The 19,869-nt window shown below is 32.2% G+C and overlaps 1 protein-coding gene across 1 annotated transcript in view; it reads left to right on the forward strand.

The window, feature by feature from the left end:
* The window catches only part of LOC148301471 (uncharacterized), a 117,592-nt gene extending 98,227 nt beyond the window's left edge, over window positions 1-19,365 (forward strand). The window contains exons 3-5 of the mRNA XM_088273184.1: window positions 11,228-11,535; window positions 13,552-13,722; window positions 19,228-19,365. Coding sequence (XP_088129310.1) covers window positions 11,228-11,535; window positions 13,552-13,703 — 460 coding nt within the window. The 3' untranslated portion in view covers window positions 13,704-13,722; window positions 19,228-19,365. The remainder of the gene's footprint in view (window positions 1-11,227; window positions 11,536-13,551; window positions 13,723-19,227) is intronic.
* Window positions 19,366-19,869: the final 504 nt, after the last annotated feature.

Here is a 19,869-nt window from a genome sequence, read left to right on the forward strand (position 1 = left end):
AAAATTTTACATTCTACGAATTTTGCGCAAGTTCGACCTTTAAGGGCGCTCGAAAAAGTTGTAATGAGGGCGCCAAGAAGGCAGAGCCGGCACTGAACCAGAGCGTTTGACCATGCGTGAGAAACATATAAAATTATCTACGCAATATGTATCTTTCACCGTCTCCAATGCGGTTTGTTCGAGTTTGTGCGAGTTTGTGCGCAAAACTGGCGAAAATTTCCTAAAATGATCATCAAATTGACTCAAAAGAGTGATTTTCCACCTGAGTGAGATACATACGAGTATCAATTGAAACATGACATTTAAGTTTTGTACTGAAATTTCTTGGTGGAAATGCATTTTATTTAATAAAATAATAACTTTATAGTTTTTTACCACTTTTATTTTATTTGACCAGTGACCGGGTTTCGTTGTTACCGATATTATCAGAGGGAGGCTAGACAATATTCTGTTATACCATATACATAACAAGGATCGGGTCGAAAACCATTATTTTTATCATTTTTAATTGAATGAATGTAAGTAGTGTGTTATTATAATGTCGTCTCCATAATGTTGTTGTTAGCATATTTTGCTACCGTGCTGGAGGTTCTGGATTCGTTTCCCAGAGAGGTTAAGATTATGGTGATTTTTCACTCGAACATTTGTTTAATATTACCCTGGACTGGTATCTGAAACGCAGGGCTGATCACCTTTTCTTCAAGCATTTAATGATCAAAATAACACTGCTTCTGTATGAGTGATAAAGTGACCTATGCACCATGGGGTGCGGATAAGGTTTAGAAATCATTAAAATAAATACCCATGAGTATTGGTTTTAAGTATGATTTTATATATTTTTTTTATAGAAATGGATTTTAGTCTGTAAATTCAAATAATATATTGGTAAATCTGGAACCGTTAACTGCACTTCGAAACCCGGTCACTGGTCAAATAAAATAAATTTAGAAAAAAACTGTAAAATTGTCATTTTATAATTTAAAATATTCCGCCAGCACATAAGAAACCCTCAGTTTCCCACCTTTTCAAAATAACACTGCTTCTGCATGAGTGATAAAGTGACCTATGCACCATGGGGCGCGGATAAGGTTTAGAAATCATTAAAATAAATACCTTTGAGTATGGGTTTTAAGTATGACTTTATATAATTTTTTTATAGAAATGGATTTTAGTCTGTAAATTCAAATAATATATTGGTAAATCTGGAACCGTTAACTGCACCTCGAAACCCGGTCACTGGTCAAATAAAATAAATTTAGAAAAAACTGTAATGTTGTCATTTTGTAATATAAAATATTCCGCCAGCACATAAGAAACCTTCAGTTTCCCGCCTTTTCCTGACATGTAACCGGGATGCGTAAATTTAGAATTCTTTTGACAACAAAACCGATCAGAAAATAAAGTTCTTTGTTTCATTTGTCACTGTTTTTTTTCGTATTCAAAACGTACGAGGCCCGTCTAACAAATTAATTGGTATGTTCCCGCTAATCTCGATTGGCCGCTGGCCAAATGATTTGTTCTGATAGGCAGTCTACCCGGACCTTGAAAATTTGAGACGAAAATATTTCCTCGAAGACGAAGCGATAAAGTTTTTTTCGTCCCAAAGATAAGATTGGAAATTTATTGTGTTTTCTCTTTGCAAACAATTTAATGGCGTTCGCAGACCGTTAGTTTTAACTTTAGCCCCCGGTTAGTGTCTTATAAAGGCTCTTGTATTTTTTTCTCCTAGCTAAATGTTTTATAAAACCATTCCTGGCAAAAGTGCTAAAATTACATTCACAAATCGAGCTTGAATTTTTTCATAATTTTAGATTACTTAAGATATTTTTTTTTATCGAAGTTACGATAAATGTTAGAACAACATTTAGAATGGATGCAAATATTTATTCACAAATCTGGGTTTTTTCAACTTAGATAAGTTAGAGTAATTTTTACATTGATAATTCATATGTACATGAGATTAATGATATTTGTATGTAAGATTTCAAAACAATTTTAGTAATGTGGTTGCCAAACATGGCATAAAAAGAAAATAAAAAAAGAAAAACATTTCTGTGACATCATGTGACGTTTAAGGAAAAATAAAATTATAGATTAATATCGATACAAATAAATAAATAAATAATTTTCATTAAAATAGGCACTTTATTAAACTGTCGTATAAAAATATATACGATAAATGTGGTTGGTAAAAGAAGCAGGGGAAAACCGAGGAAAACTTAACATGATCAAGAATTTCAAACACTTGCCAGGTCAGGAGTCAAAATAATCAGTAGGTATACATGAGGAGATGTATGAAAAGGCGGAGATATTTTGTAAAGGCATATTGCGTTCTATTCTTTCTATCTACCCCTGCAGGAATGTTACTCTTAATATAAAGTAGTAAATTTAATGTTAGTGTAAATTATTTCCAACTTCATTATAAAAAAAAATTAATTAAAATATAGTATCTTTTATTTACCTTCGTATCTCAGTGATTTCGTACATTTTTATTTCACATAGCTAGTAGAAGGTAACACGATACAAACAAGGTAATAAGATAAGCAAGTTAGCCCACATATTATAAAAGTTACGATTTCGACCTACTTCCTTCTACGATACTTTCTTTCCTGTCTTCTTGGATTTTCCTTTTTGTTAAATTTTTATCGCGCGAAATTGCAGGAGATATAAAAAACGATGGGGAACACTCGTTATTTTAGTTAGAAATTATTTAAAATATCCTATTTTTCCCTATAATATTACGATGGATAGATACAAATATGAAACCAAATGTTTTTTTTTTAACATTTACAACCGTATTTATTTTTCACTTTGAAAAAAGTTAAATATTTAGGTGTTAATAATATTATACATATATATGAAGCACCCCTGAGGTATTATATCAAAAATGGGGCATATTATTTATCATCAATGTTGAACAAAGAACACACAGTTTTTTCCACATAATGTGGAAAAAACCATGTATAATTCTATAAAATGCAGTTCTACCAAGAAATGTTAGTACAAAACTTAAATCTTATAAGCTTTTTGAAAATCATTCACGTTGCCCATTCCACGTACTACGGTTTCAACAAACCTTGGGTCGTTTTTCTTAAGAAAAGCAGGAAAGCTTTAGTTGTATAAAGTTTTACCCAAGTCACGTAATAAATCGCTTATACAAGCTTAGCTGCAGTAACACTAACTAAGAAATAAAATAAAAACAGCTATACTTTTTTAAAAAGAAAATAGAATATTTCACAGCTACAAAAAATATTTCAAGAAAGCAACGCAATTTTCTAGATTTCTTGATAAATATTGTGCTTGTATATTTGTAATATTTCGGTTAAAGTTTTGATTCAACATTTCCAGACTGTTAAACTTTAAACGGCAAACCATTTAAACTTTTTTACAAAAATGAAAAAAGTAATCAAACACAAAATAATGAAAATGTACATATATGCCAATAACATAATTCCTCGAAATTTTCTTCCTTTAACCCTTATTCACATCCAATGGTGCGTAGGGCACTGCTTCGAAAAGAAGTAGTGTTATCTCGATAGTTTAACACGTGAAGGATACGAATTTTACATTTTTAACACTCTTCTTATCTAATCGTCTACTTAAAAACTCTACTTCACGACTACTGGTTTCGGAATAACCATTCCCTCATCAAGTCAACTATAGCACATAAGTGAAATTGCTGTGGCTACCTATTTACATATAGGTTACTAGAATTATTCTTATTTAAAAGAGAAAACAAGAAAAAAAGGAATATTCAATGAGAATATTTTCGAAAGCTGACCTGAAATTAAATTTAATTAGTTGCTTTTTATGTTTAGATCTATATTAATTGCTTTGCTGAAGATGTTAATATACATGATATAAATTAAGTGCAAATAATAGTTTGTTTTTCAATATTATAATATAAGCACTAAAGAAATAAATAAAAATATGTAAATATTCTAATTTTTAAGATTATCTAAACGAAGGCCAGTTTTATCCACATGTAAAATTTCATGTAAATTCTTTACATCTCACCAATAGATGTCTCTAGTGAAGTTTTAGTGATTCATGAACAAGGTTTCTAAATTGGTTCATATATATAGAACTTCCAAGAATTTGAGTAGTGTGGTTGTCAATAATGGGTAGAATTGGTGAATGTTACACGTGTGTAAAGTGATCACTTAAACCAGCCTATGACGGTCGTAAGCCCCGTAAATGCCCAGACTTCCATATTCTTCTTCATCTTTGATGAGATGTCAAAAAATAATATGTAAAATTTCAATGTCTATTAATTTTATTTGCGTTAAAAATGTATTTTTTTAAACGTTTATTTTAACTTTTTCCCATATTTGAAATATATATGAAACCTCCATAATCAGCAGTCAACCAAAAAAATCCCTGTTTTAATGTTTATATTTAATTAAATTTGCCTCCCTTCTTTGTGTACCTATGTTAGGTGTGTTTTTTTTAAATTTTCTCCCTTATTTGATTAATTAACATTGAAATTATTATGAAAAATATTTATCCAACACACAATCCGAGGTCTGAGTCCATTCCCTCGAGATGCATCACTAACAACCTTTGATAAAATGGTAGTCTCGTGGGATATTTCCAACAAAATTTTCCACTCAGGAATGTATTCCGTTGTAAAAGTGTTTCAGCATCGAAAGTTTGTCGGCATCGCGTTGAATATTTAGAGCGTCTCCAAGGGACTGAAGTTATATTAATTTGCCCTCGCCATGAAACACCCGTCGACAAGCTGTGTAACTTTTTAATAGACTCTATTTGCATTCTGCCATGCATGCCAAAATGATGCCAAGTGTGGAAATATTAAATACATATTTCTCGAAGCATGTATTCAAGGGTGCTAGCTACATTTACTATTTAAACCGATTTTACAAATAATGTATATTTTTTAATTATGAAATTGAACATATTAGGATTCCGTGCTATCTATTGTCTTAAAAAAACTAACTAATCATCAAGCCACTTCCGCTTCAAGCCGCTTCACCGCAGGGGTAGGCAGAGATAATAGAACGCCATACCAATCTGTCTTTGCACACAGTCTTTGCTACCATATTCGTGCTTCTTCTCATACATACACGCTGATTATTCCGACTCCTGACCTGACCATTTTCAAGTATTTTAAATACTTGGTCATGCCAAGTTTTCCTCGGTCTTCTTCTGTTTTTATTACCAACATTTTTTTTTCTTAATATTTTCTTTTTATTATCTAAATTCTATGCGTTTTCTACGTTCTAACACTTTCAAATTTACAAGGAAATATTTGATTTTAGCTAAGCTAAAGTAGTATTTTCAAAGCATGGTCCGCATTTGCAAATCCTGTTAAAATTTGACAAGTTATGAAAATTCTACAAGATTTTTACATTTTTTAAAAACTTTATTATGAGATCATTTTTTTTTAGTTTATTTACTTAAGCACAACTAGTTTTGAGATCTACAGATGTCCTTATCAACATATAAAAGTACAATATGTAATTTGTTGATTAGAACATCTGTAGTTTACGAAACTAGTCGTATTTACATTGATAAACTAAAAAAATGGTCATATACAAGTGTTTTATTTTTAACATAAATCATCATGTCGTTCCACAATGTTAATGCCAAACGAATATGTAAGAAAATTCCATACATCAAACAAAAAACGGATTTAGTCGGGTCACTTCCCTTGTATCTCACCCTTATCTAGCTAAAGTCATTATATTCTCTAGTAAATAACCAACCCCCAAGACCCAGGTGTCAAAAACTAATAGCCAAAGCAGATTTTAACTGAGATAAGGGTAAAATACAGGAGGTGAGGACCGACCCAATCTGTATTTATATTTGCGAATTTTTTGTTACTAAGTCAAATATTTACATGATTTGTGAAGAGAAAAAAAACAGTATCTTAAAAAGCGTGTTTTATTGGTGTATTTTGTATTACGAGGCCAACCCCGCATCAGATAAATTCTGAATCAATGATATTTTTGTACAAATATATTTACGACACTTGACCAAAGATCTCCATTTAAGGATAAAATTATTATTTTGATTAAAATGTCAGCTAAAATCAGTTAAAATTCAAAACTATTAATTTTTCAAGTTTTCTTGTCAATTTATCACATTTCTGATCTAGACACTAGATAAAATACATAATTTTATGAGACAGTTTATTTTTATATTATAAGTTGGTTGAATTTAAACGCCTTTCACGTTTCAAAAGTATGAGCCACTCGTGAGTGTTACGATTTGTTGAACTGATTTATAGCACAAAAATCAATCTGTTTAGTGAGTGCTACCTTTTCTGCATTTAAAGATTATTTCTATGTTTGATTTCGTTTTATCAGGTGCAAAATATTAGCGCGTCATTGTTTGACAAACCATGTCACCTGCCCTCCTATTTATTTTTAATTCGGGGATGCATTTAATTAGCAAATTTAAATATATATATTTTAAATAAAAACTGATATGCGGATGGGTTAACGACTGCCTCATATAACACCATGTCCGGTCACGTGGTCAGTTCCCGTTCACGTTCCTGGAATTTACACCGCAAAATTATGATGTTTTGTCCCGATTTATGGAGCGTACTGGATTAAGTATTTCTTTCGCCTTCAAGAGGCACCCGCCCGGCTGTTAAAATTCTAAGAATCGCGCTTAGAGTTCTGCGAAGCGGACAATAAAATCTCACTTTTCAGGTTTTGATTGCCTGAAATGGTAACCGAATGGTTTGAAAAATCGTGAATCGGTTATTTTTACTACCGAGTAGTTGTGATGCTGAATGCTGCGGATGTTTAGCCTTATAAATTTATATATTTACTTAATAATTATAATCCAAAGTGTTCTTATCATTGAGTCTAGAGAGGATGTCTTATGGTTATTTCAAAATATACATTTTTCCTTTCTGAACTTCTATTAGCAATTATTTAAAGAAATTTGTCATATTTCTTTGAATAATTGTTTTTTTTAAAGATTTTCTTAAACTACAGTATTTTTTTACCCTCATATGGGATGGTTGTTCAAATCTTGTCAGATTTACATTGAAAAAGCCCAGATCCAAATTTTATACACATATGTTATACATTCATAACATACCCACACGTTCGTTTGTGTATGTATTTATATTTACTAACCAATTATTTTATATTTTAATTTTTTTAAGATTTTGAAAAAAATTTTTAAAATGAAATTTCTATGCAATTCATCATCTTTCTTTGGATTGATACGTGGAAATAGTTTAAGCAAAAATTTGAATATAAATTACATTTATTTTATTAAACACAATACATGACACTAACGTTAAAAATAGCCAAATTATGAACAACATAAATCATTAAACAAAGATTAATTTTTGTAATATTATTTATAAAACTGTATAGAGCTTAAAGAAAGCCTGTATCTAGTAATATGTGAACCAATTGAAAAGAAAATAAGGTTTTTATAATATTATTTATAAAACAGTAAAAAAACTTGAAGAAAGCCTATGAAAAAATAAGGTTTTTGCAATATGTATTATATATGAAATTTCGCTAATGTGGGGAATCCAGTGTTTGAATAATTTATTACTCAACCGAGTACTTTACTCGTAAATTCAATATTCCCTCTCTGTTCGTAAAATAAATAAAAACAAAATGAAATTATTTGTTTCGCCCTTAAAATCGTGTATTTTTAAAAGAGAATAATACCGCTTATTATTTGTTTTCTCTGGACTGTAAAATTTAAAAAAACCACCAGGTATTTGGACAATACTCAGTCAAATTATTAATTACTAAAATTGCGTTTCTGATTTCTATTTAACAAATAACAGCAATGTTGTCAACCAATTTTTATTAAATCCACAATAAATTCAAATAAAATATTTGAAAATATTTTGAGTATATAAACAAATTCTGAGTTCGTCTCCACTGAGGAGTTAATATTGACGGTGTAGATAAATCCTCAATTAACACAAACCAAGAATTAGTAAACAATGATTTGGTCACATCAAAATATTGTGGACAAATAATTGATTAATACGGATTTAAATACAAATAATAAAAACGACGTTTTGAGGAGTCTCTAATGCGTAAGTAATTTGGGATAAATCTCGCACACAAAAAATAATTAATAATAATAAAAGCTTACTAAATTCAAACAACATTCTCAAGGTGGTGTCAATTGAAGCATAATTTAAATTAATTTTAGTACTGTGGTTGTCGATCATTGATAAAATGGTGAATGCCACACTTGTATAAAGTACGGGACCGTACCGTACCTTGGGCCAAGATAAGAGGTTTTGTAAAATGTCAATCCTATGTATACTACACATGATAATCATATGATATCTTCTAACAATTTGATTATAAATAACCGATCTATTCGGTTCAATAAAAAAATATTACATTCTTTGTCAATTAACCATTTTATGAGACTTTGAAAAAAACGGCCCTCTCCCCTAATAATTTAATCTAGCCTTTAACAGGTCTCAAGCACTGTACATACTTAAACATCAATATTCTTCTTCATCTATATTGAGATCAATAAAACACTTGTATAAACACCTTTGACTCAAAGCTGGTCTTATGGAGGTGTTTTATTTTTATTTTATTTAAATCTATGTTATGGGTTCCACATATTAACGCCAAATCAATAAATAATAGCTTGTAAATTTAATAAAAGTGATGGACATCCAGAGTTCTATGGTGGAAACCATGGGACATGAAAAAAGGATTTTGCTAACCCCAGCAAAGATGATGGCATTATTATTTTTTTTATTTTTTTTTAATTACTCTGAGACTCAGTGACTCTGAAATCTAACTACGGCTTATGCCACACCGCTTATCAAGACTCTACTCAGGCTTCAACTTTTTAAGTTTCATACCCTATGCCTACTCGTGAGTGGATTTACTCTTTTTGTTTAAAGTTACTAAAATTTCATGTAATTCATAAGTGAAAATTCTAGGCAAAAGCACTCGCCGAAAACAAATACATGAGCCGATGGCATTGTCCCCGTGCGGGTGGTAAGTGGATCGAAAATCCCAAATGAGAGAAGTCTGTAAAAAATTAGAAGCTGCCTACATTTAGCAGTGGAGAGACGGCTGACAAAGATGAAAAAGAAATTTATTAATCAAAATATTAAAATCCTCATGTATTTCATCTAAACATTTTTTTAAATTGTATTTTATACATCTTTTTATTAAACTTTATTAAATTAAATAACTTTGTTTTAACCACTTTTTTATAAATACAATTTAACCTACCGGTTTCGACAAGAACCTTGTAACCATCAGGGTTTATTTATTTATAAAACATTAAAAACATTAAAATACTCTCGCCAAAAACTTCCACACACTCCGTAAAAAAACCTTTCTTTATGATTTTTTACGGATTGTGTGGAAGTTTTTGGTGAGAATATTTTAATGTTTTATAATTAAATAAACCTTGATGATGACAAGGTTCTTATCAAAACCGGTAGGTTAAATTGTATTTATAAAAAAAAATGGTTAAAACAAAGTTATTTAATTTTATAAAGTTTATAAAATGTACCACAAAGTATCTGCGGAAAACATTCAAGAAACACCTTTTTATTGCTTATAATATACAAAAGCGCTGCTAATATCAAAATCAAAGACCGTAAACCGTTCGTTTCTTTTCTTAGAAATGACTGTTATTTTTCTGGAAAACCTTTCAGTTTACAATAATTACTGTATTGAAATCTTCTCTTGGAATCATCGAGCATAAAGGCATAAGCTAGCAAATCGCTACGCTTCTACCGATAAAACATCTTTCAATTTTAATATTGACTTGCCAGTTACGAATTCTATGAAGCGAATTCAGATTCCGAAATGAGATATTAGGCATTGTTAGCCCTTAGAATTTTAGTGAAGAGTCTCTTTGTCCCTCCAAGACGAAGGCAATTGTCGAAATCAGGATCAAAGTCCTTTGTTTGGGAATAATCTCGGTTTGGGATCTCAAGTTGTTGCGAATTAGTGAGTAGTGCCGGCTTTTATTTCGAGTATAATAATTAATTGAATGGAAATACTTATATAAAGCTATAAAATAATTTAGAGATATTTTACGAATTATTTTCAACGACGTTTGCTTCATAAATTTGTATTAAATTTATTAAATTAAATTTGTACTTTCTTCGCCCATTCGTGCCACTTGCCCAAACCATCTCTACACACCTCTCTTAATAATACGGAATTATCCGTATTTGCCTATCGCATTATCGATCATACCATATATGATTGCATATCATAAAAAAAAAAATTTTTAAACAATTATACAAATTAAAGTATTATAAAATGTGCCCTCGGCATGGGAAAACCCAGTGAGTGTACATTATATATTGTAAATTTTAATTATGTGTATGATGAATATTTTAATACTGGTATCTGAAGAAGATGGAAGTCTGAGCATCCAGGGCTTATAACCTTGCATTTGGGAAGCTTAAGCGATCACTTTATACACTTGCGTAACGTTCACCATTTCGCCCATTATTTTATTTCTATCACTTGAGAGTAATTGTCCTTGTCTTGGGCAGCTCTAAACAACGCCTCGACGGTCTTGATCCCCGTCCAATCTCGTATATTTGGAGCCAGGAAATCTGTATTCTGCCCACACCTCGTCGATGCTATATTTTGCCTTTTATGATTAGGCGCAATAGCTCGTACTTCTCTCCTCTCAGCACATGCCCCAGATAGGACACCTTCCGGAGCTTGATATCGGTCAGCAACTGTCTCCGCTCTTGCTTTTTGGAGCACATTTGCGTTGCTAACCATATCGGTCCATTGAATGCGTAGCATTCTACAATGTGTATTTACACATTTCGAATATCTCAAATCCTTTCATAGTGCTTATCTTGAGGGTCCACGATTCAACTCCGTTTAGAAGTACTAGCCAAAAATAAAAACCAACCGTTATTTGCCGAAGTTTTAGATTGTAAGTTTCAGTTATCAGTTCAATTCTACAGTCGCAATTTTGACGATTCCTCACAAAAACACAGCTATTTTGAACAACGAGGAATACCTGCTCACCTATATGAAGAATATCCATCTAACCCTGCATTATAAAGCAGGGCTAGATACTAACTTAATAAATAAAGTAGCCCAACAGCGAGCAAAATGGATAGGCAATATAAGATTGCTGAGGGCATGTGCGAAGGACAAAATACAGAGGACGACCACGCTTAACCCTTTCCAGTCCATAAAAAAAAAGAATTCCATCATCTTTGGCTAATTGTGAATATTTCATCTGTTTGCAGGGACGTACCAGGGGCAGTGGCTGCGGGGCATGCGGCACGGCTACGGCGTGCGCGCCTCGGCGCCCTTCGGGCTCGCCAGCCACTACCGCCCCAACGGCAAGAACGTGCGGGCGTCGCTCACGTCGCTGCGCTCGGCGGGCGACGCGGGCGGCGGCGGCGGCCGCGAGGCGCCCACGCCCGACCCGGCCGAGAAGCGCAACCACCGCATGGACGACGCCCGCGGCGGCTTCGTGCTCAAGGCCAGGTCCGACGAGCCGCCCGCGCGCAGGAACAGCCTGGTCGAGAAGACCAAGAAAGGCCTTCTGTCTGTAAGCAGCTCATTCTTCTCGATAGCTATATGCCCGCGATATTGTAGGTGTCTCGAACTTCAACATTCTGAATACGTTTGCGATATTATTCGAGTCTCGACTTGAAACTTCAACGTTCTCAATACACCTGTAATATTATACGAGTAGATGTCTCGACTTTTAACTTCAAATATCTCAACATCATATATATCATAGGTGTCTCAAGTTGCAACTTCAACATTCTCAATATCATTTGTCTGTGATAGTATATGTAGGTGTCTCGACTTGCAACTTCCAATATCACATGTCTGTGATATTATAGGTGTCTCAAGTTGCAACTTCAACTTTCTCAATATCATTTGTCTGTGATATACATATGTAGGTGTCTCGATTTGCAACTCCAACTTTCGCAATACGCCTGCAATATCATACGAGTAGGTGTCTCGACTTGCAACTTTAAATTTCTCAATATGATATGTCTGTGATATTATAGGTGTCTCAAGTTGCAACTTCTACTTTCTCAATATCATTTGTCTGTGATAGTATACATATGTAGGTGTCTCGATTTGCAACTCCAACTTTCGCAATACGCCTGCAATATCATACGAGTAGGTGTCTCGACTTGCAACTTTAAATTTCTCAATATCATATATCTGTGATATTATAGGTGTCTCAAGTTGCAACTTCTACTTTCTCAATATCATTTGTCTGTGATAGTATACATATGTGGGTGTCTGGACTTGAAACTTCAACACGCCTCAATACGCCTGTGATATTATACGAGTAGGTGTCTCGACTTGCGACTTCAACGTTCGCAATACGTCTGTGATATTATAGGTGTCTTGACTTGTAACTTCAACTTTTTAATATTACAATCATGTATCTGAGATATTATAGATCTTAAATTGCAACTTTAATTTTCTCAATACGCCTGCGATATTATAGGTGTCTCGAACTTCAACTTAAACATTCTCAATACGTCTGCGATATTATCGGTGTCCCAACATGCAACTTCTACTTTCTCAATAACATATTATGTCTGTGATATTATAGATCTCTCAACTTGCAACTTAAATTTTCTCAATACGCCTGCCATATTTATAGGTGACTTGACTTGTTACTTCAAAATTCTCAATACCATATATCTGAGATATTATAAGTGTCTCGACTCGCAACTTTAATATTCTCAATACATTTGCAATATTATAGGTATCTCGACTTCCAACTTCATCTCGCAATTAATTGCTGAAATGTTTCAGTTGGTTCAAATTTTCAAATGTTTCACAAGTCTAATGTAAATGTTTGAAGTTTCCATAGTGCGTGGCTTTTCCTTAGAAATAAATTAAATATAAATTTACTAGAAACTGATTGGGGTGAAATAATTTAGAGTATATATGTGGAGGTTCTCATCAAAAAATTACATTTCCAATATTGCACAAAAAATATTTAAATGCAAATCTGTTCTGTTTACTCTATTATATCGAAATTTTAATTAATGTTGCGACAAAACGTGACCCATCCTGTGTTAAACAAATCTTCTTTTTCTTCATGAGCCCTTTAACCTTTTCTTCTTTTTTTATTAACATAAATTGTATACATTTAAATAAATCACAATTTTACATATTTAGAACATTTTTTACAGAGTAGGTAGTAGGTAGAATTCTTTTTTAATACATTTTTCTAGTTTTTAACGATTTTAACCTAATATACACACAAAAAAGAGAGAAACATTAAGAATATAAATATTTTACAATTTTCAGAAAATTAACTCTTGATCATACCCATTCCTTTTCTCTTTACCTCTTCCCCTTCTTTCCATATTCTCCGGTTGGTTGCTGCTTGCAGCCAATCTTTACCAATTTTTACCAAGTTTTTACCAAGTTGTTTTAAACCAATATGAAATCATTAATCGCACAACAATTTTATAAGCTAGAATTCCTGATTACTTAAAATCATTTATAATGCAAATGTAACGTTTTGGTGAGGACCTCCACATATGTAATCAAGATGATAAAGAATTTCGATTTTGATTTTTAGGGGCTGAAGATGAGGAAACAGCGCAGCACCGGAGACTTGGAAAAACGGGGAACTTCAGGCTCGATCCGTTCCACTGGATCGTCGGCTTCCTGGGTCTCCACAGAGTCCTCGAGATCCGGCGTCACCAATGCGTCCCTCCACACGGACTCTAATGCCAGCTTTGTTGTTGAAGTACGTTTACTGTTGTTTCAATATTCACTTTAAAATAATAATACCCGAAAGACAAAATTTCCAAATGACTTATTTCTAGCATTATGAGTGTTTCCAATACTTGTTCACCATTCTGGATTATCTCCAATTATAGAAGTTATTTTTCATATCATTTTTCGACATCTCAACAAAGATGAATAAGAATATGGAAGTCTAGGCATTTACGGGGCTTACGACCGTCATATCGGTTTAGGTGATCACTTTACATTCACCAATTCTACCCATTATTGACAACCAAACTCTTCAAACTTCTAAATAAATGATTTAATTTCAAAACATTGGTGAGATGAAAAAAAGCTTTTTATTAAACAGAAACTCTTTCATTTGTATGTGCGGTCCGAATCCTGGATTACAAACCAGTCTATGACGCTCATAACCCCCGTAAGTGCCCAGACTTCCATATTCTTCTTCATCTTTGATGAGATGTCAAAAAATAAAATAATAATAATAATATGAAAATACATATTCTTTTTAAATATTCTCTATTTTAGACTATATTTATATATGAATATACGTATATTATTCTGGCTTTTACCGTATATAACGAAGATTTATACTTTGCTTTATAATACTCATCTTCAATACATATTTTTTCAAAGGGGCAATTTGTAAATCTGTTATGAGTTTTATTTTCATGGAGAATTCTTTTCATTTGAAATAAATATAATTTAACATCTAACGGACATTTTTCACGCAAAAAATGAGTTGGAAAAAAGTCTTTTCATTACGCATATTTCTTTCCATCTACTCTCACAAATGTTTTTCTTTTCAATACGACTCTTGGTATGCTTCGTAATTTTTAATTTGATTAAATAAAACGACAAAGAAGATTCGAACTAAGCACTCTCAGTCATAAATCGCAAAAGCTTTTTTTCCATAACACCCAATCTCAAGTACAGCATGAAATGAAATATATAAAAATGTACTTGAGATATACATATGTTAAACATATATACACAATGTTATGTTTGTAGCAATCACATTTGTTATTCTCAGAAGATAGAGGTTCTTCAATATACAGGGTGGGACATAATACAGTATAAGTTTGATTATTTTGAATTTGAAGATATTTTGACTTGATAACAGTATTTTCAAAATTTACTGTCTCAATCAAAATGTGTGACTTTTTAAAAAACAATATTCTTGAATGTTCTTCGCAAATACTTTGTGGCACATTTTATATACTTTATAAAATAAAACAACTTTGTTTTAACCTCTTTTTATTGGTACACTTTATCCAACCGGTATGCGCAATGCTTAATGAAAGCAACATTTAGGAGTTTTTTCCCGTTTTTTTAAATTATAGTTTGAAATCATATTTTCATATGGTGTACGGAGTGCGTGGAAGTTTTTGGTATCGTAAGGGAAGGGTAATTAACTAAAATCTAACTATGAGTATTTTAGTGTTTTAGAATTTAGTACATAAACCCTGATGATGACAAAGTTCTTGTCGAAATCGGTTAGGTAAAGTGTACCAATAAAAAGTGGTTAAAACAAAGTTGTTTTATTTTATAAAGTTTTTTTTAATGGTTCATTTTCCTGTGCGGGTTACAACCTTTGTGATAATTGGTTTACTTTCATGGTCAGTCTCCACCCGTCTCTTCAACTCGGTGTAGCCGCTACAGCACATGTCGAAGATAACTTGGTCCATGTAGGAAATCGTAAGAAGCAGGCCTGGGTGTCTTATAGTATGGCCTATATATTTGGCTCGCTGAGATACTTTATTTGAGTATCTTGACTTGCTAACCCTTTTAGTACCTCGTTGTTCCCTACATGTTCCAACAAATGAACCCCCAACATGCGTCTGTAGTACCACATCTCAAACGCCTCGAACCGACCCCTTTGTGCATGATCATCAAATACTAGTAAAATGACAGATTCATGTTTCAAACTCGAGACAGGATCTAGACTTCTTAGGTGATTACTGAGTTTAGTTACTTATCTAAAAAGACTGAAGCTATCAGTAAATGAGTTGTTCAGACCCTGTTTCCACATTGCTGTGGTTTTTTACTAGTTTTTTTTATTTTTCGGTAAACCTTGTGCAGAAAAAGAAAATAACTGTTTAATTTTAGCTTTTAAAGGACTTAAATAAATAAGAATCATGATACTAAATAAGTCAGGAGCAGCAATACTTAGAGATGCATAAATGCAGAAAGCGTCAATAACGTTTGTAAAAATAGAAAGGTGTAACGTTTTATATATTTTTATTTCGTTTTAATGCCATCTCTGTAATTGTTAATATTTAATTCAATTGCGTGTAATATTTAATTTAAATTTATATCAATGTCACCTCTTATTTTACGGTTAATTTAAACAACAACAAAAAAAACAAATTTAAAAAAAAAATTGGTTTTAGAGATGCATAAATGCAGAAAGCGTCAATAACGTTTGTAAAAATAGAAAGGTGTAACGTTCCATATATTTTTATTTCGTTTTAATGCCATCTCTGTAATTTTTAATATTTAATTAAATTACGTGTTATTTTTATTTTGTATCAATGTCACTTCTTATTTTACGGTTAATTTAAACAACAAAAAAAAACAAATTTAAAAAAAAAAACGGTTTCCCTTAAGCCATTTCTATTTCAATGAAGTTTAAGGGGTTAGTTTAAAAAGATAAACTATGGTAACTTACTCTTTGTAAAAAATGTATTAATTTTTTAGTCAAGCTTAATGTGATGATAAATAATGAGGAAAGTATTGAAAAGTTCCTTTTTTAGTTAATTTCAAAAACCCGTTTGTTTTATGTCTCACTCTATACATACAAATACGTGGGCGATTCAAAAGGTTCGTTGAACTGACATGTATGGTAATGCGTAATAATGTATGGATATTCTGGGCGAGTTTAGACGAAATCGCCATACATGCACAACCCGAGATCCATGTCAAAATTTGTCTTTAATCGAATTGACTTTTCCACTCTTCTTGATTATTTTGACTTTAGCTGAGTGACGATGTAAGCGAATATTTGCTGTATAATTTACAAACATCTGATCAATGTTATAATTTTTTGGTCGATTTGATAGCTTAGGCCCTATTTCAATTGGTAGACAACTTCTATATTACCGTGTATCGCGCCGTAGACACCTCGTCTTCACCCAAGTCAATGGATAAGGAAACAGATTTAGAAAGAAAAAAAATGACGCTTTAGAAATGTGGTATTGGAGGTGGATGCTGAGAATTCCATGGACAGCATGGACTTGGATTGCTTGACTCTGGCCAATGTATCCATACGACGATTCTCCACGGTTCTTTGGACATGTTGCGCGGGGCAATGAGGATAGACAGGAATGACTGGTTGTGATCGATAGCCTGGATGAGAAGAGAGAGAGAGAGAGGAAGATACCCCTCACGATGGACTGATCAAGTTTAATCAGCAGCAGCACCTCGGTGGTTGGAGTGCTACATGCAGCGCAGTCAAAAGATAACTGGAGAAGAGTCATGGAAAGACGATTTTATTTCAAAGAGAAATTTTTGAATAAAGGCTTATGAAAGTTGCCAAAACCAAGAGGAAATACGTTCATATAATTTAAAATTGAATATATATATATATATATATATATATATATATATATATATATATATATATATATATATATATATATAAATATAAATATATATTTATGTATATTTATATATATATATATATATATATATATATATATATATATATATATATATATATATATATATATATATTTATATATGTATATATCCTTTCTACAAACTTTTTGGAACCCCCTCGTATACATTCATGTACTAAAACAGAAAGTATTTCTTTGTTCCTTGTACGTAGCAATTTATACCAAATCTATTTACTTCTTTTCGCTACGCCCTCGTTTCAAATTCATAAAACGTACTTTATAGGAAGCTACATGAATACGGAAAATAGGAATATTTGAAGCATAGGGAAAACAATACATATCCTGAGTACTCAAGAAAGCTTGCTTAGCTTAATTAATATTATTCGTCAGAAGTCGACACAAAGCTTGAACTGAAATTTCTTTCCGAAAGTTTAATATAATATGTATTCCTAGAAAAAATTAAAAAGGGGCTGAAACAATAATTCAATGAAGGAATATTTTTTTACGAAATATGTAAAAGCACCGTAATAGTCTCAATGTTTTGCTCTATTTTTTTGGACTATTTTTTTTGGTTGAATTCGTTACTGTTTCTACATAAAACCCAAATTTTTTCGCGTATATTAAAATTACCAAATAGGTCATACGCGTCCCAAGAAACATATCGTAAAAAAACAAGTCAGGAAAAACTATTATGTTTTTAATAAATATTTTTTGTAATAGGACATAACTTCAAAATTCGCCTGGTGAATACTAATTTTTTAGTGGTAACTACCAGGTGAAATTAAAATTAAAAATGGATAAATATTTAAATTAATTTCTTTCCAAATTTAAATTAAAAATAGATAATTTGATTCGGTAGTCGCAAAGTGGCTGCCGAATCAATAATTGAAAATATTCATAATATTTTATGTAAAAAAGATGCATCCAGACGACAGTATTCTTAAATGATATTGCCAGAAGCCAGTCACTATCAGCTGGCCAGTAACTGCACGTTTACTCTGCTTTGTCATTTAAAAAATCTAAAGATATTAAAATACAAAGTTGTCTACATTACGCACACAACTTTTTATCAATAACTGGGCTTTTACTTCCGATGATATTTGCTTCAAACTGTTGTATTGTAACACAATTTCGCTCGTCATCAGTATGCCACATATCGCTCACTCCTTTCAAGAACGTCATAAATCAAAAATCGTCAATTTTCTAGCTGTGCATGTTTTCGGAATGCCCAGAAAATGTACTATATCCCAGCAAAAAAGGCGTATTTTTAACTTAATATTTACCCGCTACAGGGCAGAAAGTGTTGTTTTTGCATTTTGAAGAAAATGTATTATTTTTTTTTAAAATATACTACTTATTTTTCAAATGGAGAAAAAACCTTCAGGTTTAACTTAAAAAGATCTGTTGCACAGTAAAAAGTTCAATAAGCGGCTTGATATTTATTTTTAATAAATTGTATTATATTTTTAAACTTTAAAAACGTTCTTCTGAAAAATCAAGTTTTTTGATTTATGACGTTCTTGAAAGGAGTGAGCGATATATTGTACTTGAATCAAGTACATTGTTGTTTTCTTTATTGTTGAATTTGTTAAATACATAAAACAGTGTATTTTTTTTATTTGTTCGGGAATTGTAAAAAAAATAATGGAAAAAGTATAAAATAAACAATAGTTACATTAACAAAAATAGTTATATCAATAAAAATAAAGCCGATTATACAATTCAACATTTATGTTTTAATAACTATTAAAAAACATTCAGGAATTTTAAAAAAGGGTATGGTATGAAAATAAGATTTTGCAGGAAAGAGAAGGAAAGGAGAGGAATTAATGAGGGTAGTTAAAGGATTTAGTATTGATTGCAAAATGTTTTGTTTATTCCAGGATGAGCATTTAGACAGCAGTGTGACGGAAACATACATGGGCGAGTGGAAGAACGACAAGAGGACCGGCTTCGGAATCAGCGAGAGGAGTGACGGCCTGCGGTACGAGGGAGAGTGGTTCGCGAACAAGAAGTACGGCTACGGAGTCACCACCTTCAGGGACGGCACCAAGGAGGAGGGCAAGTACAAGAACAACGTCCTCATCACGAGTCAGAAGAAGCGACACCTCTTTCTCATCAGGAGCGCCAAGTTCAGAGAGAGGATCGACGCAGCGGTCAATGCGGCTCAGCGGGCATCCAAGATTGCTCTGCAAAAGGCAGATATTGCCATTTCAAGGTAACTTAACCACCTAACATTATACATCACATAAATAGCTATCAAAAAATTAACATTTTGAGTGTGTCCAAATACTTGTTCACAAAATCTGGATTACCTGCAATTAGATATTGTGAACAAGTATTTGGACACACTCAAAATGTTGTGAATAAATTATCTGGTCAAATTATAAGCTTAAATAATAAAAATGAAAATTATATTTTCTGGCGTTTCTCATGTGTGTGATTATGATCCAGGATTCGGACCTCACATACTAATAAGAGAGTTTCTGCTCAAAAAAGCTTATTTTCATCTCACCAATAGATGT

Source organism: Brachycentrus maculatus, unplaced genomic scaffold (assembly GCF_059751285.1).
Source record: "Brachycentrus maculatus isolate JH-2025_06_01 unplaced genomic scaffold, ASM5975128v1 h1tg000559l, whole genome shotgun sequence".
Taxonomy (NCBI): domain Eukaryota; kingdom Metazoa; phylum Arthropoda; class Insecta; order Trichoptera; family Brachycentridae; genus Brachycentrus; species Brachycentrus maculatus.